The 22,358-nt window shown below is 41.3% G+C and overlaps 4 protein-coding genes across 10 annotated transcripts in view; 3 read left to right on the forward strand and 1 right to left on the reverse strand.

Moving 5' to 3' along the window:
- LOC143006035 (NACHT, LRR and PYD domains-containing protein 12-like) overlaps positions 1 to 22,358 on the forward strand; it is a 95,066-nt gene that overhangs the window by 54,039 nt on the left and 18,669 nt on the right. For 2 of the 7 annotated variants that reach the window (XM_076157364.1, XM_076157362.1), the window contains exon 13: positions 8,200 to 8,249. In XM_076157364.1, coding sequence (XP_076013479.1) covers positions 8,200 to 8,206 — 7 coding nt within the window. In that variant the 3' untranslated portion in view covers positions 8,207 to 8,249. Of the gene's footprint in view, positions 1 to 8,199; positions 8,250 to 8,454; positions 9,175 to 10,376; positions 10,508 to 22,358 lie in introns of those variants that run through there. The other 5 variants (XM_076157365.1, XM_076157366.1, XM_076157360.1 and 2 more) reach the window with 4 other exon arrangements.
- LOC143006034 (NLR family CARD domain-containing protein 3-like) overlaps positions 1 to 22,358 on the forward strand; it is a 97,532-nt gene that overhangs the window by 29,826 nt on the left and 45,348 nt on the right. The window lies entirely within an intron of this gene.
- LOC143006080 (ribonuclease inhibitor-like) lies at positions 2,092 to 3,838 on the forward strand. The gene is made up of 2 exons (XM_076157424.1): positions 2,092 to 2,426; positions 3,799 to 3,838. Exons 1-2 carry the CDS (start codon positions 2,092 to 2,094, stop codon positions 3,836 to 3,838), a joined length of 375 nt encoding a protein of 124 aa, XP_076013539.1.
- Positions 9,462 to 11,520, reverse strand: LOC143006061 (quinone oxidoreductase PIG3-like). Its single transcript, XM_076157400.1, has 6 exons — positions 11,444 to 11,520; positions 11,157 to 11,330; positions 10,803 to 11,070; positions 10,330 to 10,542; positions 9,884 to 10,080; positions 9,462 to 9,670 (listed from the first exon to the last, which is right to left on the reverse strand). Exons 1-6 carry the CDS (start codon positions 11,498 to 11,500, stop codon positions 9,479 to 9,481), a joined length of 1,101 nt encoding a protein of 366 aa, XP_076013515.1. The 5' UTR covers positions 11,501 to 11,520; the 3' UTR covers positions 9,462 to 9,478.

Raw genomic sequence — 22,358 nt, forward strand, 5'->3', positions numbered from 1 at the left:
GCACTTTTCTTGAATTTATAAACTGTTTTGTGAATATTTAAGAGCAGAAACATATAAAGTGCTCTGATGTGTTTTCATGTAACTGCTCATTAAAAGAATAGATGAATGATTTGTCACCAACAGTGGAATATATGTCAGTGTTTGCCACGACCCCTGATATGTAAACTCTGTTTGCTCACGCTGGGAAGCGTCTGCTTCTCTCTGAGCTTCAGTCTCTCTCTCTTCTGCTCAACCTGTGTTTTCGACGCCACTACAGCTCTCATATTGTTTCATCCACTTCAGCTTATTTCCATGTAAGTTGTGTTGTTTATGTGCTGCCACTGAATCACTTCCTCACTGTAGGCAGTGTAGGATGCTCTGTGTGCCATTTCTGCCTGCTGTCTTGGAGTGTGTGTGGATGATGGTGTGTGTGTGTGTGGCCTGGTGTTATGATCGGCAGGCGATCAAGTTGTTTTAATGTCAGACCCAGTTATGCGGAACACAGAAACCAGAACATGGAATCAGGTAGCAAACAGAATTTAATGAAGACTCAAACCCGTGATGAAGCTGGGAACATAAAGGCTGGGTGCTGCAGCTGGAGTCTCTGAACATGGAACGCTTAAAGAAGCCAGTGAATCCCAAAAACAGAATCCCGGAGCACAGGAAAAACAAAAGGTCCACTCACTTAAACAAAACAGCGCAGCATGCAAAGTCCTACTAAAGGTCCCATGAACAAACGGATCACTAGACTGAAACAGAATTGACTAGTACTGAATATTGAGTAGTGAGTATAGAGAGTACTCTGTGGCCAAGCATGGCTGGCTGACCTGGAACCTAAATACCACCACTGATGAGCGCAGAAATGGTGATCAGCTGTGTGGAATCAGAGGGCGGGAACAGGGATGAGGTAGCCATGCCCAGCCAGGAACTAACACAAGCATGAAAACAACAAATACAAAAACAGAGCGCCATCACGCACAGATCCAAACAGGTGTGTGCCAGCCGATTGAAGACTTTTTTGTGAGACCAGGCTTAGAGTCTCTACCTGAAGTCTTCTTGTGAAATAATGACTCCAAAACACAAAAACACTGGAAGCTAAAGAGGAAGACAGATGAACTCATTGATCAGCAGTAAGTAGTGATAGCATTAGGAGAGACGCCTCAGATAAGCCCACTAGAGCTTCTAGTCTCTCCTGCACTCTTTGGATGATTAATTGTCCTTTTCTGGTTTCATCCTGTTTCAAAGATTAAGATTGACACTTTATTCTGGTCATTTTGCATGCAATTCAGAAGCTGCGATTCTGCAGCTTTCTGGGATTCAGACTCATAACTTGAGTCATTTCTAGTTACGCTCACTGTTTGTCTGCTTCAAATGTGCCTGATGACATCCATACAGATGATTGCATGCAGGATGTGATCACACAGGATCACCTGTATGGATGTCAGACAGGAAACCATTTACCGTCCTCGATTGGATGTTAACACGTTCAGGGGCCGACATGCATTCAGAGATTACGATTGGACAAACAATCCAAATCCAATATAGAAGATCAATAACAAATCCCTGTTCCCTCTCAGCTGTCCATCACCTGTGTGCTTTCTGTCACCTCGCTTCAGCGCTGAGCACAAAGGTGAAGCGGTGCGTCACAGTGTTTGTCTTCTGTTGCTGGGTTTGTAAATGTGCAATGTTTTCCAAATGTCCAAATATATCAGTGACACCACCAGCAGACACTGAACGTGTCATTCTCTCCTCTTCCCAGTTTGGGTGAAACATGAATATGTGTTGCTGTGTTTATTCATCACTCTGTGTTCATAATAACACAAAACACAATCACACTGTGGTATTTGGTGTGATTATAATGTTTATCACCTCGTTTGGCAGACGTCCTTGTAAACACACAGACAACATTGTGCTTTCCTGTTGTTGATTGTGTTTTAGACTTAATCACATTAAAATCACAAACTATTCAACTTCTAAGTTTGTGAAGCAAATATTGAAACTCAATTTACACCTGGAGTTTTACCTGATTAATGTTGAATATGACTGTGATTATAATCAATTCATTTATTTAGAATATACTTCAGAAAACATAAAAGTGACCATCAGTGAAAGATGAAGCAGGTTAACACTTTTTATGAATTTACCAGCCCACACACACACACACACACACACACACACACACCTTCTTCCTTCCACTTGACCCTCAGCAGTGTTTTGTTGAAATCCTCCTCTATCTGCAGGCTGTTCGGCTGTCAGATCTCAGTTGAAGGCTGTGCTGCTCTGGTCTCAGCTCTGAAGTCCAACCCCTCCCATCTGAGAGAGCTGGAGCTGAGTTATAACAAGCTGCAGGACTCAGGAGTGAAGCTGCTGTCTGAGTTTGTGGAGAGTCCAAACTGTAAACTGGAGATTCTGAGGTCAGTTCAACTCACCATGAATCCTCAAATGTTGTCTGTGGTCTTTATGTCCCTCAGAGTCTTTTTCAGGATTCTCCAACCTTTTTCACACCAGGAGCTTCTTTACTAAACTCAAAGTGGTCACTAGCTCCTGGTGCACTTTTCTTGAATTTATAAACTGTTTTGTGAATATTTAAGAGCAGAAACATATAAAGTGCTCTGATGTGTTTTCATGTAACTGCTCATTAAAAGAATAGATGAATGATTTGTCACCAACAGTGGAATATATGTCAGTGTTTGCCACGACCCCTGATATGTAAACTCTGTTTGCTCACGCTGGGAAGCGTCTGCTTCTCTCTGAACTTCAGTCTCTCTCTCTTCTGCTCAACCTGTGTTTTGGACGCCACTATAGCTCTCATATTGTTTCATCCACTTCAGCTTATTTCCATGTAAGTTGTGTTGTTTATGTGCTGCCACTGAATCACTTCCTCACTGTAGGCAGTGTAGGATGCTCTGTGTGCCATTTCTGCCTGCTGTGCTGGAGTGTGTGTGGATGATGGTGTGTGTGTGTGTGGCCTGGTGTTATGATCGGCAGGCGATCAAGTTGTTTTAAAGTCAGACCCAGTTATGCGGAACACAGAAACCAGAACATGGAATCAGGTAGCAAACAGAATTTAATGAAGACTCAAACCCGTGATGAAGCTGGGAACATAAAGGCTGGGTGCTGCAGCTGGAGTCTCTGAACATGGAACGCTTAAAGAAGCCAGTGAATCCCAAAAACAGAATCCCGGAGCACAGGAAAAACAAAAGGTCCACTCACTTAAACAAAACAGCGCAGCATGCAAAGTCCTACTAAAGGTCCCATGAACAAACGGATAACTAGACTGAAACAGAATTGACTAGTACTGAATATTGAGTAGTGAGTATAGAGAGTACTCTGTGGCCAAGCATGGCTGGCTGACCTGGAACCTAAATACCACCACTGATGAGCGCTGAAATGGTGATCAGCTGTGTGGAATCAGAGGGCGGGAACAGGGATGAGGTAGCCATGCCCAGCCAGGAACTAACACAAGCATGAAAACAACAAATACAAAAACAGAGCGCCATCACGCACAGATCCTAACAGGTGTGTGCCAGCCGATTGAAGACTTTTTTGTGAGACCAGGCTTTGAGTCTCTACCTGAGGTCTTCTTGTGAAATAATGACTCCAAAACACAAAAACACTGTGGAAGCTAAAGAGGAAGACAGATGAACTCATTGATCAGCAGTAAGTAGTGATAGCATTAGGAGAGACGCCTCAGATAAGCCCACTAGAGCTTCTAGTCTCTCCTGCACTCTTTGGATGATTAATTGTCCTTTTCTGGTTTCATCCTGTTTCTAAGATTAAGATTGAGACTTTATTCTGGTCATTTTGCATGCAATTCAGAAGCTGCGATTCCGCAGCTTTCTGGGATTCAGACTCATAACTTGAGTCATTTCTAGTTACGCTCACTGTTTGTCTGCTTCAAATGTGCCTGATGACATCCATACAGATGATTGCATGCAGGATGTGATCACACAGGATCACCTGTATGGATGTCAGACAGGAAACCATTTACCGTCCTCGATTGGATGTTAACACGTTCAGGGGCCGACATTCATTCAGAGATTACGATTGGACAAACAATCCAAATCCAATATAGAAGATCAATAACAAATCCCTGTTCCCTCTCTGTTGTCCATCACCTGTGTGCTTTCTGTCACCTCGCTTCAGCGCTGAAGCACAAAGGTGAAGCGGTGCGTCACAGTGTTTGTCTTCTGTTGCTGGGTTTGTAAATGTGCAATGTTTTCTAAATGTCCAAATATATCAGTGAGACCACCAGCAGACACTGAACGTGTCATTCTCTCCTCTTCCCAGTTTGGGTGAAACATGAATATGTGTTGCTGTGTTTATTCATCACTCTGTGTTCATAACAACACAAAACACAATCACACTGTGGTATTTGGTGTGATTCTAATGTTTATCACCTCGTTTGGCAGACGTCCTTGTAAACACACAGACAACATTGTAATTTCCAGTTGCTGATTGTGTTTCAGACTTTATCACAGTAAAAACACAACAAACTATTCAACTGCTGAGTTTGTGCAGCAATTATTGAAACTCAATTTACACCTGGAGTTTTACCTGATTAATGTTGAATATGACTGTGATTATAATCAATTCATTTATTTAGAATATACTTCAGAAAACATAAAAGTGACCATCAGGGAAAGATGAAGCAGGTTAACACTTTTTATGAATTTACCAGCCCACACACACACACACACACACACACACCTTCTTCCTTCCACTTGACCCTCAGCAGTGTTTTGTTGAAATCCTCCTCTCTCTGCAGGCTGAGAGACTGTCAGATCTCAGATGAAGGCTGTGCTGCTCTGGTCTCAGCTCTGAAGTCCAACCCCTCCCATCTGAGAGAGCTGGAGCTGAGTGATAACGACCTGCAGGACTCAGGAGTGAAGCTGCTGTCTGAGTTTGTGGAGAGTCCAAACTGTAAACTGGAGATTCTGAGGTCAGTTCAACTCACCATGAATCCTCAAATGTTGTCTGTGGTCTTTATGTCCCTCAGATAAAGAGTCTTTTTCAGGGCTCTCCAACCTTTTTCACACCAGGAGCTTCTTTACTAAACTCAAAGTGGTCACTAGCTCCTGGTGCACTTTTCTTGAATTTATAAACTGTTTTGTGAATATTTAAGAGCAGAAACATATAAAGTGCTCTGATGTGTTTTCATGTAACTGCTCATTAAAAGAATAGATGAATGATTTGTCACCAACAGTGGAATATATGTCAGTGTTTGCCACGACCCCTGATATGTAAACTCTGTTTGCTCACGCTGGGAAGCGTCTGCTTCTCTCTGAACTTCAGTCTCTCTCTCTTCTGCTCAACCTGTGTTTTGGACGCCACTACAGCTCTCATATTGTTTCATCCACTTCAGCTTATATACATGTAAGTTGTGTTGTTTATGTGCTGCCACTGAATCACTTCCTCACTGTAGGCAGTGTAGGATGCTCTGTGTGCCATTTCTGCCTGCTGTCTTGGAGTGTGTGTGGATGATGGTGTGTGTGTGTGGCCTGGTGTTATGATCGGCAGGCCATCAAGTTGTTTTGATGTCAGACCCAGTTATGCGGAACACAGAAACCAGAACATGGAATCAGGTAGCAAACAGAATTTAATGAAGACTCAAACCCGTGATGAAGCTGGGAACATAAAGGCTGGGTGCTGCAGCTGGAGTCTCTGAACATGGAACGCTTAAAGAAGCCAGTGAATCCCAAAAACAGAATCCCGGAGCACAGGAAAAACAAAAGGTCCACTCACTTAAACAAAACAGCACAGCATGCAAAGTCCTACTAAAGGTCCCATGAACAAACGGATAACTAGACTGAAACAGAATTGACTAGTACTGAATATTGAGTAGTGAGTATAGAGAGTACTCTGTGGCCAAGCATGGCTGGCTGACCTGGAACCTAAATACCACCACTGATGAGCGCTGAAATGGTGATCAGCTGTGTGGAATCAGAGGGCGGGAACAGGGATGAGGTAGCCATGCCCAGCCAGGAACTAACACAAGCATGAAAACAACAAATACAAAAACAGAGCGCCATCACGCACAGATCCTAACAGGTGTGTGCCAGCCGACTGAAGACTTTTTTGTGAGACCAGGCTTAGAGTCTCTACCTGAAGTCTTCTTGTGAAATAATGACTCCAAAACACAAAAACACTGTGGAAGCTAAAGAGGAAGACAGATGAACTCATTGATCAGCAGTAAGTAGTGATAGCATTAGGAGAGACGCCTCAGATAAGCCCACTAGAGCTTCTAGTCTCTCCTGCACTCTTTGGATGATTAATTGTCCTTTTCTGGTTTCATCCTATTTTTAAGATTAAGATTAAGATTAAGACACTTTATTCTGGTCATTTTGCATGCAATTCAGAAGCTGCGATTCTGCAGCTTTCTGGGATTCAGACTCATAACTTGAGTCATTTCTAGTTATGCTCACTGTTTGTCTGCTTCAAATGTGCCTGATGACATCCATACAGATGATTGCATGCAGGATGTGATCACACAGGATCACCTGTATGGATGTCAGACAGGAAACCATTTACCGTCCTCGATTGGATGTTAACACGTTCAGGGGCCGACATGCATTCAGAGATTACGATTGGACAAACAATCCAAATCCAATATAGAAGATCAATAACAAATCCCTGTTCCCTCTCTGTTGTCCATCACCTGTGTGCTTTCTGTCACCTCGCTTCAGCGCTGAAGCACAAAGGTGAAGCGGTGCGTCACAGTGTTTGTCTTCTGTTGCTGGGTTTGTAAATGTGCAATGTTTTCTAAATGTCCAAATATATCAGTGAGACCACCAGCAGACACTGAACGTGTCATTCTCTCCTCTTCCCAGTTTGGGTGAAACATGAATATGTGTTGCTGTGTTTATTCATCACTCTGTGTTCATAACAACACAAAACACAATCACACTGTGGTATTTGGTGTGATTCTAATGTTTATCACCTCGTTTGGCAGACGTCCTTGTAAACACACAGACAACATTGTAATTTCCAGTTGCTGATTGTGTTTCAGACTTTATCACAGTAAAAACACAACAAACTATTCAACTGCTGAGTTTGTGCAGCAAATATTGAAACTCAATTTACACCTGGAGTTTTACCTGATTAATGTTGAATATGACTGTGATTATAATCAATTCATTTATTTAGAATATACTTCAGAAAACATAAAAAGTAACCATCAGTGAAAGATGAAGCAGGTTAACACTTTTTATGAATTTACCAGCCCACACACACACTCACACACACACACACACACACACACACCTTCTTCCTTCCACTTGACCCTCAGCAGTGTTTTGTTGAAATCCTCCTCTCTCTGCAGGCTGAGATGCTGTCAGATCACAGATGAAGGCTGTGCTGCTCTGGCCTCAGCTCTGAAGTCCAACCCCTCCCATCTGAGAGAGCTGTGGCTGAGTAATAACGAGCTGCAGGATTCAGGAGTGAAGCTGCTGTCTGAGTTTGTGGAGAGTCCAAACTGTAAACTGGAGATTCTGAGGTCAGTTCAACTCACCATGAATCCTCAAATGTTGTCTGTGGTCTTTATGTCCCTCAGATGAAGTTGTGTGTGTGTGTGTGTGTGTGTGTGTGTGTGTGTGTGTGTGTGTGTGTGTGTGTGTGTGTGTGTGTGTGTGTGTGTGTGTGTGTGTGTGTGTGTGTGTGTGTGTGTGTGTGTGTGTGTGTGTTTATGATCCATGGCATCACGCAGACGATTTGTAGAAACTGCTCCTGAAAATGAGTTGGCGAATCTCCTCAGCAGTGTTTTGTTGAAATCCTCCTCTCTCTGCCGGCTGCATAGCTGTCAGATCTCAGATGAAGGCTGTGCTGCTCTGGCCTCAGCTCTGAAGTCCAACCCCTCCCATCTGAGAGAGCTGAAGCTGAGTGAGAACGAGCTGCAGGACTCAGGAGTGAAGCTGCTGTCTGATCTTCAGCAGAGTCCAAAATATAGACTGGAGACTCTGTGGTCAGGAGAGTTTCAGTCAGCTGATTGTGTTTCAGCAGTTTTAGTGTTAAACACAGAGCAAAGGTCCAGTGTTTCCTGGTAAAGCTCAGTCATTAGCAGCTGCAGCTTTCCACTGTGAAGCTGTGAGAGCAGAATGCTGACAGGATTGGACACAAAGACAGAGAGACAGACAACAGTCAGCCAATCAGATCAGCCACTAGCTTGTTGTGATGTGTGTGAGCTTACATGAAGACGACTGTTGTTGTTGTTTGTCTCTACAGAACATAAACGTGGACTATAGCTGACAACCTGACAGAAAGTGAGGATTCAGGTGGTGATCATCATTTATCAATACTCTTTGTTTTATTGACAAACTTTTTTTTTCAAACTTATATATCTGTACATTTTCTGTCATTGAAGAAGAAACAGTTCACAAAACAAATTCACAAAATAAAGTTCTGATTGGTATAAATCTCATTAGGCGGTAAAATGGGTAAAATCCTAGAATCATGTTTGCTGTGTCTTCTTCTCTCCAGCAAATGGCGCTCAACTGTAGGTGTGAGACGGTAGAGAAACATGGATCAGTAGACAGAAGACAACAGAGGAACACATGAATCCTGACAGCTCACTGACTCTGGACATTTCAGATTTTGAGAACATTTGCTTTGATGGTTGTCATTATTGAAAAATACTTTATGTCAGAGGTTAAGAGAGTAAACTGCCCCAACAGGAATGGTGCAGGTTCCCCTTTATGCTGCTGTAACACCAGCATTTCCCCTTACTGCTGTCGTGCCACACGGCCGTGCAAAGACCAATTGGGAGCAGTGAAGCTCAAACAGGAAACTTAATCAAAGTTCCAAGCTTCTAAACAACTTTACATAACAACATTTTCAGACTGTGCTTAAAATGTATCAGGGGCCAATAAAATATATACTTGATATTCTCGCGGAACAGAATAGGAATGAAAATGATCTTGCAAATTCATGCAGTGATCCAGGTTTGAGCTCAGTGCAACAAAACGTTTGACAAACATTCATCAGCTTCTGTACGCAGTGGAAGATTTGAACCACTAGATGACAGCACGTTCCTTTAAATAAGTGATTACAGTATATATTTTTGTAATTATCTGTACTAATAAAAAATGTAGTGACATATACTGTAAAATAAAGTCTGAGTGTACTAAAAGTAAAGTTAAGGGGGAACTGAAAGCATTAGGGCTGATCCCCTGGGGACAATGTGAGGGAATTTAATCACAAGCGGTCAAGCAGTTGATGATATACTGCTGGACAACCAACATATTGATCCACCACTTCACATCTTATTAACTCTTACTACCACTAATACAAGCAGTCCTATTTATAAACTACTACAAGAACATCAGTAACATTTGGAATCTTTGGGTGACTTTTCTATTAGGGCAAGTGATTATTTAACATCATGTTCTGCAGTTATTACAATATGACGTTAGGCCATGAAACCCACAGGTAGATATCTTGACATAAACCTCCATTTATTTCAACAATCTGGATAAAGACGAAAACATAAATATAGAGCTGTGCATCATTGAGTTCCCTGTTGAATCACATTAATGACAATCTTGCCAATGTTTCTGTTGGCTTCCATGTGCCGATGAGCCTCTGCAATGTCCACCAGGCTGAATGTGCTGTCAATCACTGGCCTCAGGGAGGCAGCCTGGTCAGAGAAATGAGGTAAAACTCTCTGTGTGAAAGCCCTCACCAGCTCCGCCTTATACTGTTGAGGGAAAATGCAAAGCAGGACCAGCATCAACAGCAGAATAGCAGTAAATCATGTGTCAGACCTATCATGCAAATCACCGTCCTTCCCCCAAAACAAGACACACAAAGAAAAGAGCCACAGCTGAATGTTCACAGGACATGAGTCACATATCACACAGATGAATAATTACAGCTGGTGTAACAATGTTTCTCCTGCTTGAAGTCTCACCTGAAGGCAGCGTGAGCAAAGGAGGCTGCTGAGAAGATGTCCTCTCTTGGAAAGCAGCTGACCCAGAAGATCTCCCTCCACTGCTTTCCCTCCCATGGTGCCGTACAGCACCCATCGGCCATCAGTGGCTAAGCAGTTCATGTTTTGCTCCCAGTTACGACTACCAATGCAGTCAAGGATGACATCTGCTCCCTTACCTGTGAACGTACAGAACCGTTATTCAAATGAAGTGTTCATGACCTCTGACCTCATTGGGGGATTCATAATTAAGGACATTATTGTTGATGTTGTAATAACCAACTGTGAAAACCAAACTATAGGAGTCGCACTATAAAGAAGTAAAAATGACCAAATTTAGGATACATGGTTTTCTACAACAACATTAACTCATTATGGGCAAATATGCAATGTTGTCCTTTGTGCAGAGAATTGTTGTTTACACTCACCTCCTGTAAATTCATGAACTCTTTCAGCAAAGCTTTCCTCTTTGTAGTTAAATCCAGCTGCAGCTCCAAGTTTCTCAGCCATTTCCAGTTTCTCTGGGGTTCCTGCAGTGACGATTGGCACGGCACCAAACAGACCAACCAGCTGAATGGCAGCTGTTCCCACTCCACTGCCTCCAGCATGTGCCAGCACAATCTCTCCCTTCTTCACCTGAGCTACGGCACAAACAGTACAGGTATGGAATAAGTAATATTGGCCAGTTGTTAATAAGAGGGGAAAAATAGGGGCATGAATAACTGTTGACTATAGTTTGTCCATTTACATAAGCTGATTGAAATTATTGCTAAATCAATTTATGAGCCTGGTTAGCTGCCAACCTTTTCCAACAAGTTTCTTTATGTCCATACATTGTGGAAAACCAAGTTAATCCATTACACTGAGCATTTCTTCAGCTGTTGCTATATTGTAGCTATACCTATGAGGTCCAGTAGTTGAAACGCAGTGAGCCAAGTCTCTGGAATTGCAGCAGCTTGACAGAATGTGAGATTTGAAGGAACGGACATGAGCAGCTCCTCAGGCACGGCAACGTATTCTGCATATCCTCCTCCACTGAGCAAGGTCATGACCCTGTCATCGGGCTTCCAGCCTCTTTTCAGACCTGGACCAAGAGCAGCTACGGTACCGGCTGCTTCCAAGCCAATGATCTCACTCTCACCTGGGGGAGGCGGGTACAGGCCTCGCCGCTATCAAACACAGATATCAAACTTGTTACCATTAAGCTTAGTTGAGTCAAGTTGTACAGTCTGTGAGAATGTAAAATGTACTTTACCTGTAGTAAATCAGCTCTGTTGAGGGCAGTTGCATGAACTTTAATTAGGACTTGTCCATCTTTAGGCTGAGGTGCCGGGATAGTCCGCAGCAGCAGATTCTCTGGACCTCCTGGTGCATCAACACACACTGCTCGCATCATCTTCACAAAGCTAGAGCAGCATCTATGCCTGATCTGGAAAAGAAAGTGAACAGAAAAGAAACGTTGCTGACACTACAGAAGACAGCGGCGATGTAACCTGTGGCCATTTTCTGAAAGCTTTTACATTTGCTGTTATAAACACTCACTGTCTGGCAGGCGTTTCCCAGGAAAGATCCACTGGCATGCAGGAGGAAGTGATGCATTAGATAGTTACCATGTATGTGATCAGATTAAAGAGAAGACCTGTCTGAATACTACATGACCCATAATCCATCTCTGTCTCAAAGGGTGCTTTGCTCCATAAGTGTAAATGTCTGTATTCCAATGTTTGTTCCAGCAGCAAATATACTGTTCTTCTTCAACAAAGCCATTTTGGACGAGATTTAGAGGGGAAAGATGGAGGGAGAAAAGCAGAACAGCAGAGCAGAGACACAAAGGAGAAGTAGTAGCAGTTATGGAAGATCTCAGTATTGATTTGACAGAGAATGAGTTGAAAAATGCAAAGGGTTCCATAGCTATAGAAGACAGCAGGTGTGTTAGCAGTGAACCATCCTGTTATGCAGGTGTTAAAGTTAGAAATAAACTCACCGGCAGAATGAATTAAGTGTCAAAACCTCAAAGGCTGTCAGAGGAATGTGTGATTTTATGGGAAGTTGTCTGTTTCTGAGTTTCACTTTGTGGGAGGGAGGACTTTAATGTTTAAACAGACAGACTTCCTGCTGGTTTTTAAAGGATTCATCTAACCTGCTCCAGAAAATGTGAAACAAAGTACTGCAGTGTATTCTTTTATCTGAACTAAATATTGTATAAACTAAAATGATTGTTTGCATTTTCAACACAATAGATTCCAAACAGTGATAGAAAAACAGTCTCTAACAACATACAAAGGCCAAAATAACAATAACAAAAGAAACTTGCAATTACCAGACTGACTGACTTATTGGTAAATCTATATTTCTTCATATTAGCATATATGGTATTGGCGTATATGTCTACAGATATGGATTGTTTTTGCTGTGTCTATTTGAACCTCCTTTAACTTAATTCAATTTTAAATAGTGATTACATCATTCAATTTCAAGTGAATGTTAAGGTTCAAGGCACAATACTGTTTAATTTCTGATAATGTCCTTTATTTTACTGTGAAAACAAATAGCCTTAAAATGTTTGTCATTTGTTTGTGTTAAAAACGATCAAACAATATGTTGCCACTAAATGTCCAATAGCAGTAAGAAGAAAAAAGTAGGATGGGCCTCAAAGATCCTGCGCTCTCTAGTCCCTAACAATCCTCTCCACTGGCCTTCAAACACAATAGGATATTATATTCCACACACTGACATAGCCATAGCAGCAAAGACTCTGATGCCAACACAACCCTCTGAGCAAAGCTGCACATAAATCAGGTTAGAAACTGGCATGGCTTTCATTTGAAATGTATTGGTGTAGCAAAGTGAAACATTACTGATAAGAGAGTAAAAAAGACACATTTCTTGCTTTAGCCCTTGGACATAATGGATCAAAGGTACAGGAGACCTACATGCGTGCTACAAAAGGACATAAGAGTGATGAACCGAAAGGAGGACACAGATCTGCAGCATAAACTAAAGCTGTTGGACAAACAGTACAGGTACACTTGCAAAGTGCTACAACAGAGGAAAGACTCGCTGGTACAGCAACAGAGGAGCGTAAAGGTCATTAAATTATGTGAACCCAAAGCTATCGTCAAAGTAGCTATGGAAGAGATCGACGGACGAAAAAGTTCAGAGAGACCGTTCAGGGGTGTCGACACCTCGGATGGAGCCAGATTCTATTCCAGCAAAACCCAAAGTCCTGATGGAGGATGTGAGCAGGCGGGACAGAGGCGGTCCATATCGGCGCCAGTCAACCCCACCAGATCGGTGAGGCACCGAGGCTCCATCAGGTGGAACGTGTCTCTCATGCAGCTGAAAAATATTGCAACCATTGACTCCATATCACAGAAGGAACTGGCCAGGCAGCAGCAGCAAGCCAGGGAAGAGATGGAGAGGCTAAAGCAGCTTCAGAGGGAAACTTTACACAACAGGGTTAAAGCCTTTATAGAACATCTCCACCACACAGACAGAAAGGGACTATTCCTGCAACCACCCTAGACCAACTGGAGAGTTTGAACTGGTTGAACCCCGCTTCCCGGTTGCTTTATTTTGGATAACATGTAAAGTATAATGCACGCAATCTTTCATGTCCGATGACACTAAACGATATCCTTCATCCTCCTCATGGTTGCTAAAGCTGTGTGCACTGGAGCGTCCTGGAGCAGGCTGCAGTGCTTCTTCCACTGCGGGGAATCAGAGAGCTCCTCATCTACAAAACAAACACAGCACAGGATGAATGAGACATTTAGATATGATGAAGTTGAATATTTATGTGATGGAGGCCTTTGTGCCTTTTGACATTTATATTTTCTACATGTGGTCTTATATAAAAAGATGGATGGATGTAATACAATGAGAATAGTGAGAAGCTATAAATGTGATAACTTAGTGGATGATGTAATTCAACAGATCTTTATTTAACATTACTGTTGAAGAAATCATTATATCATTATAATTATAGAGAATTGTAGAATTAGAATAGAATATAATAGAATTACACAGAAAATATGTCCAAGGCTTTGTATTACGTCATCAGTTTTGTTTTAAAGAAATGAAATCAATATTGCATCATTGTACAATATGTTGCCACAGTAACTATTCTGGGGGTTAAGATCGGATCTCTTGTGTTACAGATTCTATTCTCTATGAAACAGGTTCTTTTCCTGAACCGCTAGGTGGCAGCACATTCCTTTAAATCCCAGGTTCTTAATCTGGACCAGTGGTCCATGGATGGAATTCAGGTGGTCCATGAAGGTCAGATACAAATGTAACTTTTGTATTCACTATATTTATATACTAAGTTGTTCTATTTCTGTCAGTTATATATACAAGATGCACACGGTCAGGTGACATCCGGTTTTGACTTCTAGACTGAATAAAGGTTTCCTATTCAAGATGCACCCTGCCACTCCTTATAGCTCCTGACTGCTCTGGTGACCTATGTTTACCATCTAAGTTGCTTGCATCGTTCTCTGAACAACTGCATCTCTATATGAAGTGCTTATTTCTCATTTCCCACAGTTAATCACAGCTTGTGAATATTCTCATATACCTTTAAGGCTTAACTGAGGCCGTAATATCTTCAAATACTTACCTTTTCCTAAATAAAGTTAGATTGTGGATTCATATCTTTTCCTTGCTGAGATAGACTGTATCAGTGATGAAGACCATGCCAAAGTTGACCTTATTGACCTGAGGACAAAGGAAATGTTACAAAATGAATTAAACTCAAAGAGCCCTGGAGAATTCTGGTGTGCAGTGACAATGAATGAATGAATAATGAAAAGTGGAAATCGATTGGATGTCAAAGATGACTCCACAGTTTCATCTTCTTATTCAAGCCAAACAACAACCTTTTCATTGAAATGAACATTTGAGCATAAAGATTTTTTTTTTTTAATTTGGAGTGGCCATCAATTTACACTGTATGAGGCAATGAATGTTCTATCAAATAAAGTCGATTTATTGCATTGAAAGTTGTGGTTATGTGCCTTTCTCTAGGGAGGGGGTCAATAACTTTCACCAGATTCTCAAAACAGTCCACGACTCAAAAAAGGTAAAGAACTGCTGCTTTAAATTATTCATTTATAGTGGAAGAAAAATCTGCCCAGATTCAGCTTAGAAACATGCAACTTATATTGGTGACAGCACTGTGTGTGATTTAGTCTATTCCTGTATATTTCTATAGCTACCTTTTTGAAATTCATCACACTGAATAAGAGAGTGATCAGAGAGTGTTTGCTGTAAAATACAACTACTGTATCAAAATGTGTCAATCAAGTTTACGGTTGACAAAAAACGCAGCAGTCTTCCACAAAGTATAATCAACATCAGTCAGGCCTTGACACATGAAACCATCTAAGTCTGTTTATAAATCTCATTTTCTCTATACTGTGTGTATTCATAGTTTTTTGAGTAGAACTCTAAAGGATTATACCTCAATTTAAGAATTTTAGATAAACGCTGTAAAAAGCAGAAAGAAATTATTACAAGGCAAATGTGTGATTCTTTATTTCTTTAAATTGTATGGTTTTTAAATTGTCCTCTTCAACTCATCAGTATTGTCCACTGGGCTGAAAGGTGAAGCGTTTACTCTTTTTTGTGAAGAGCTCAAGACTACAAAGTTTAAGCACGCCTTGCAAAACTTCAGCTTCCCCTGACATAACCAATAAAGCTCGACTTAATTACAGCCGCAGTTGAGAAATTCTTGTTATAATGACGATGGGGATAATATTTTAGTTAGAAACCCTACAACTTCAGACATCAACAGCCCCCTGTGGGAAGGTGGGCACCAGAAACACAGACCTACATGATGTACCATCCTCCTACATTGGCAGAAATCATGACTTCATGATAGAGTGAACTTTCCATCATGGCAAAGAAAAAGGCATCGAGACTCAAGTGTTTGTTCTCCAGAAGGAAATGACTTCATCTAGTGGTTAAACTATGCCACTCCTCAGAAGAGAATTATGGGTAAAAACCACAACGACCTACATCTCCAGAACCATACATTATCAAGTTAAGAGTTTTTACACATTGTAACATGTATATATTTCTGGGCTTCATACGAGGTTTTTGAAATCCTTTTGAATGGAACCTTTTGGTTTAAAGTAAGTGTCAGGAGACGCTTTTGTTGTTTTGTACTTACTAACTCTACTAAAGATAATAGGTCAGTTGAAATGTGTTCATCATACTAATATCCTACAAGAGTGAAATTGTGTTTTATTGAGATAGTGGAAATACTGGGTTAAGTGATGTACTTTATTAAAACAAACTGAAATGATTGAAATGCATATAAGAAATGTGTCATGTGATGTTTACATGATTTGAGCTGTTTAATAAAACAACCAGAGAAGCAATCTGGGAGAAAGTAAGACTGACTGTATCCTGATTGTTCCTGTTCACCTGCTTGATACAGGGACATTTCCCTGGGACCTGTAACAAATACCATGACGGGCATGAACTTGTGGCTATGTGTCTGTTTTTTGCACAGTGCTGATCATTTAGAGGTCAGGGATTTGATTGAGTGGTTTGATTCCTTTATTGATTCCATGTCTGGCATGTGTAGAGGGCTGAGATGGTACTGACTCACCAGCAGGGGGTCTTACATGAGGAGGTCAAGGCACACTATGACTTCACTGTTGCACATCCTTTTCTTTTTTTTCTGTGTTACGTTGACACTTGGACCACATAGAACTCATGACAATAATAAACTGACTTGATTTCCATATATATTTTTACATGAGAAATCTGCTACACTTCCCACAGATGAGAGCTGGATGTGGATTCTGTTCTCTGTAAAATTCCACCTCAGTGTAATGTGTTATGGTATTGGGAACAACAATGACTGGAGGAATATTAAATCAAAACACAAGTGGAGTGTGAGCCACTTAAAGGAAGTGCTTCATATGTTTGAAGCAATTCAATTCTCAAAATTGAGCAACATGAGGAGCTGCCACATCCATAATCCCTGCTGCAGGTCCACTTTCCTTTTGTATGCATACCTTAGTGACCTGTGCATCCAAAACAAAGCAACACTGCATACGTTCATGTTCCTGCTTCTAGGCCACAGCTGAAGGGGGAGGGATCTGCACAACAAGGAAATAGAGGAGGTGGGTGACGGCTCAAAGAGCATGTTCAGGAGGTCCAGCACTGCCTCCCACATTGATGAAGATGGGAGGAGAAGAGTTCTGCCCCCACTCATTGCCAGCTTGTGCAACATGATCCTGTGCCGGGTGCAGATCACTCTATTGTACATCCATTGATTTGGGAGTATCAGGAACTGGCTGCTTTCATTGATCAGGTGGCAGGTGCACTGTGGGTCCACGTCAGTTCACTTCAGTTGATGTTTGTGGTTTGGACAGAAGGTGGTGCTGCTGCACAAACACGGAGCTCAGACTCCAACATAAGGAAACTCTCCTAAACCAACATGGAAGAACATCAACAAAGGCTTTTGTTGCTTTAATTGAATTTAACTTTTTATTTAGCTTTCAATGGGAATTATATAAATACTTACATTTGCTCTCTCTCTCTCTCTCTCTCTCTCTCTCTCTCTCTCTCTCTCACACACACACATTGACAGGCGAATGAAGAACATGTGATTTCCAGTTAATGTAAAAGTGGGAGGAGCTCTTGACAGGCTTTCGGTTTTGCAGTAACAGATAACACGTAGCCATTTTATTTTAGGCTCCTGTACAAGATTGACGACCAGAAGGCGGAAAAGAAGAAGTTTGTGAGTGACAGCAGGGTGAGTGATACTGCACAATGCTTATTAATACTGACAGCCTGTGATGAGATAGATGTAGAATGGCGGATTGGTACAGAAAGAGTGGAAGCTGTGCGTTCCTCTTACCACAAAAGCAATGAAGGTGAAAGTGAAAGTAAGTTTGACTGAAAGAATGGAAGGAGGGAAAGATTAATGTCACTTTGAACTGTGTTGCGCTTTGGTGTTTGTGCGTTCTTGTGTCAAGTATTGAAGAATCGTTCTGATATTCTTCTGCGTGTTTGTTTGTGGTGAATCAAGAGGAAAAGATGAGGCAAAGATGAACTGGAATCTTCAGAAGAGCTTTACTGGAATAAGACTTCGGACAGCGCTGGTTCCAACTCTCGCATGCATCAAAGAAGGACAATCAAATATCTCCGTGCTTCCCTATTTATCCCGCATATACAGGGTGTTTACATAATATTGTAATTCACTGATGACAATGTAGTTTAACTGTTATCTATTGGTCAGCCAGCTTCAAGAGGGGCAGCGCTAAGATTCAAATCTGAGGGATGAACAGATGTCTGTGGGGGAAAGTAGAATTCTCTTTGTGTAAATTAAAGAACAACAGTATAGTGTAATTATCCCTTTGATCTGAAGAAGCTCCCCCTGACTGCCCGTCCATGCAAACCCCCTCTCTTCCTTCTTCCTGACCACAGATGTTTGAAGCTTTGATAAAGTGATACAGTGACCTCTTCACCTATTGGCAGATATGTGTTATCTAGCCCTCCTGGAGAGTGAAGCTGTAAATGCTTGTATGTATTACTCCATCTCCAGACTTTCCCGGAGCCAGCCATTTGGTTACTTGTACTATATCAACTTTAGTTACTGCATTTACTTATATGTGTTGACATTATTTGTTATATTCCAACACAAGTCAAGTGAACTTTATTTGTAAAGCCCAATATCAGAGAGAGAGAGAGAGAGAGAGAGCGAGAGAGAGAGAGAGTGTAGTGCAGTCTTATCATTGAGGCTCTCTCTCTCTCTCCTGGGGCAGTAGTTCATGCAGGTACTTAGGGGAGCAGTCCAGTTAAGCTGATGATATTCTGTGTGTGTGTGTGTGTGTGCATGTGCGTGCGTGTTCTATTCTATTCTTTGAGAGCTTTTTGTGTCTGAAATGTTTTTTCCTGTTTGACTAAAATCCAGAAGATGAGTGTTTGCATGGATGAAGAGGAGGATGGAACAGAATCTGCTGCATCAGGCTGTGTGTCCATGAAGAGTGACAGGTCCATGAGAAAGCCTCCAGTATTCAGTGAGGGACCTGGACCCTCAGACACAAAGTAAGAGCTCTGTTTATCTGTTACAGGAATTCTCCTGCATTGGGAATTCTTTGGTTGCTGCCAAAACCTTCTCTGTCTGTGAAAACATAAACATGAGGAAAAGTTTTTTTTTATTGTAGTATTTATTTGTATTGTATTTTATTTAAGTCAAGTGATAAAGATTTATAAACATAGAAAAAGTCATACATAGAATTTAAGAAGAAGAAGAAAAAAACTTAAGACACAAGTGATCTGTCTATCTATTAATCTATCCTGCTACTTACTTTATTAAGAACGATTTCCAGCTCCTGCAGAAGACAACCATCTGCTGCTCCATCTGCTGCTCTATTTACAATGTTATTTATTGTCATTTATTTGAGGATAGATAGATAAATAGATAGATAGATAGATAGATAGATAGATAGATAGATAGATAACTTATCAAAGTCAATATATTCTATGGAATGCATATGAGTATGAACTTATTGATTTTCATTGTTTTATGTGTTACTGTACCATGTTAGTCTCTGTTTGTTGTTTGTTTGTAAATAAGTTGATGATAGCTCTGTATTAACTCACCATAATAGATCCATGCAAGTATGTGGCTATGAGATTTGTATCATTGCAGCAGCAAACATGCAGCCATTTTATTTCAGGCTCCTTCACGAGGTGGACGACCAGAAGGAGGAACAGAAGAAGTTGGTGAGTGACAGCAGGGTGAGTGATATTACAACATGCTTATTTATACTGACAGTCTGTGATAAGACCAAATCCAGGTAAAATGGCAGATACAGAAGAGTGGGTATTGATTGATTTACTGCTGTTATCCATTATCCACTATCCATTTACGTTGTTGCTGTTATGGATCATTTCCTCTTGAGTAATGTGAAGTAGTTATAAAAAGTGTGAGAGCTGCAGACAGAGACAAAAAAGTTTGACTGAAGGAATAGAAGGAGAAAGAGAAAGAGAGAAAGAAAGAGAGAGAAAGAGAGAGACAGAGAGACAGACAGACAGAGAGAGAGAGAATAGTGCAGTCTTATCATTGAGGCGCTCTCTCTGTCCCGGGGCAGTAGTTCGTGCAGGTACTTAGGGGAGCAGACCAGTTGAGGTGTGTGTGTGTGTGTGTGTGTGTGTGTGTGTGTGTGTGTGTGTGTGTGTTCTATTCTTTGAGAGTTGTTTGTGTCTGAAATGTTTTTTCCTGTTTGACTAAAATCCAGCAGATGAGTGTTTGCATGGATGAAGAGGAGGATGGAACAGGATCTGCTGCATCAGGCTGTGTGTCCATGAAGAGTGACTGGTCCATGAGAAAGCCTCCAGTATTCAGTGAGGGACCTGGACCCTCAGGCAAAACGTAAGAGCTCTGTTTATCTGTTACAGGAATTCTCCTGCATTGGGAATTCTTTGGTTGCTGCCAAAACCTTCTCTGTCTGTGTGAAAACGTAAACATGAGGAAAAAACGTTTTTTTATTGTTGTTCACACAAAAGTCAACTGATGAAGAAATATGACGATAGAGAAATAAAGTAATTGTGCAGGAGAGGAAATCAGCCTAAAGGTCCCTCCACTATTCCATTATTAGCTATATAAAAAGTAATTAATAGAATTTAAGAAGAAGAAAAAAACAAACTTGAGACAAGCAAACAACAAAACAGAAACTAACATGGGACAGTATCACATAAAACAATGAAATCAATATGTTATTGACTTTGATAATAAGCTATACTTTGTGTTTAGTAAATAGAGCAGCAGATGGTTGTTTTCTGCTGGAGCTGGAAATCGTTCTTAAAAACCTCTTTTGCATTTGAAACAATGGATTGAAGTTAGATGAGTAAGAAGCAGCCCAGGCAGTATTACAGTATTTTATGTAAGGATAGATAGATAGATAGATAGATAGATAGATAGATAGATAGATAGATCTCTATATTTGAATGTAACTAATGAACCAATTGAGTACTACATCCTGAAAACCCTAACCCTATAAGTTGAAGGAGACTTTTTTTTCAATTGCAAACTTCTTTTCAGCCCAGGCAGTCAGCATTCTATGAACTAATTGTAACACTACCAGTTCAGTTGATTGATTAATGTTGAGCCTTTGTCAAGGAGAAGGGTTGATATGCTGGTATGAACAAATTCCTCCAGAACTTTGGAGGGGCAGGATAATATGGAGATTGGCCAATGGCTTGTAAATATATTTGTCACCTTGTTTGTGGAGTTGTGTCACTTTTGTCACTTTGAGGTCATTGTGTCACTGCTCCTATTTTCAGGAAAGGGAGGAAAAATGTCCCGGTAAGGTCAGCAGGACTCTGACTCGTTTATGGAATGCTGTTAGTGAGTGACAATCGTGTATTGATAACAACAATTCTGAAAGCAACAGCTGTCTCTAAGGGAGCAACAATAGATCGACCGCTACTCTGTATTTCTCTCATTACTGTACGAGAACTTTTTTATTTAATGGGCGATTAAGATTCAAGATGATTGTTTAGTCAGATACCTGTACATACTTGTATGTAGTGAAATGGATTGGCATGCTCATGGAGCTTGTGCTAATAGGGTTTGCATGGTTAAAGTCCTCTGCTAAAGTCCTCAATCAGCTCCTTAGTTTAGCTGATTTTGGAAGTTGTTATCCTGACACCACAGAGTCAGGTCAGTCACCGCCACCAGGCCTACTCATGGAGGCTAACCACGGCTGTGTCATCGGCAAACTTTACAATGGAGTTGGAGCTGAACCTGGCCTCACAGTAGTGTGTACAGGGAGCACAATAGGGGGCCGAGGACGCAGCCCTGGGGGGAACCTGTGTTCAGGGTGAAGGGGTTGGAGGTCTGCTTACTGAACCTTACCACCTGGGGCCTGGTGGTCAGAGGGCCCAGGATCTAGTCACACAGGGGGGTGTTCAATCCCTGGTCCCTCATCTGGTGGGTACTATGGTGTTAAAAGCTGAGCTGATTAATTAGGTTCCATGTTGATTGTATGTATTAAATAAGCGGGAATGACACTCTGATTTGACGATCCACATGATGGTGTCAATCCAAAAATATCCATAACAAAATCCCCACAATGCATTTGGACCAAAATGAAAACCTCTGATCTGACAAACTGTGTATTATGTGTCCCAGATGGAGGTCCAGACTCTAGCTGTCATACTTGTGTTTATCTAGCTTGAATTTATTACATATAACAATGCCAATAATCTGTATGTTGTAAATGTTTCATGTTGGATTCCTTTATGCAGTATAGGCTGCACAATATCAAATCAATCAACACCACAACATAGATAAAGAACAGAAAAAGCATCTGCTGGCCTTCAGCTATCATCAATCAGCAAACCATCAACAGATGTGCAAAGACACACACACACAGACACGCACGCACGCACGCACGCACGCACGCACGCACGCACGCACGCACGCACG

This window comes from Genypterus blacodes, unplaced genomic scaffold, assembly GCF_046128005.1.
Source record: "Genypterus blacodes isolate CSIRO-AG114 ecotype Tasmania unplaced genomic scaffold, CSIRO-AGI_Gbla_v1 ptg000073l_1, whole genome shotgun sequence".
NCBI classification, from domain to species: Eukaryota; Metazoa; Chordata; class Actinopteri; order Ophidiiformes; family Ophidiidae; genus Genypterus; species Genypterus blacodes.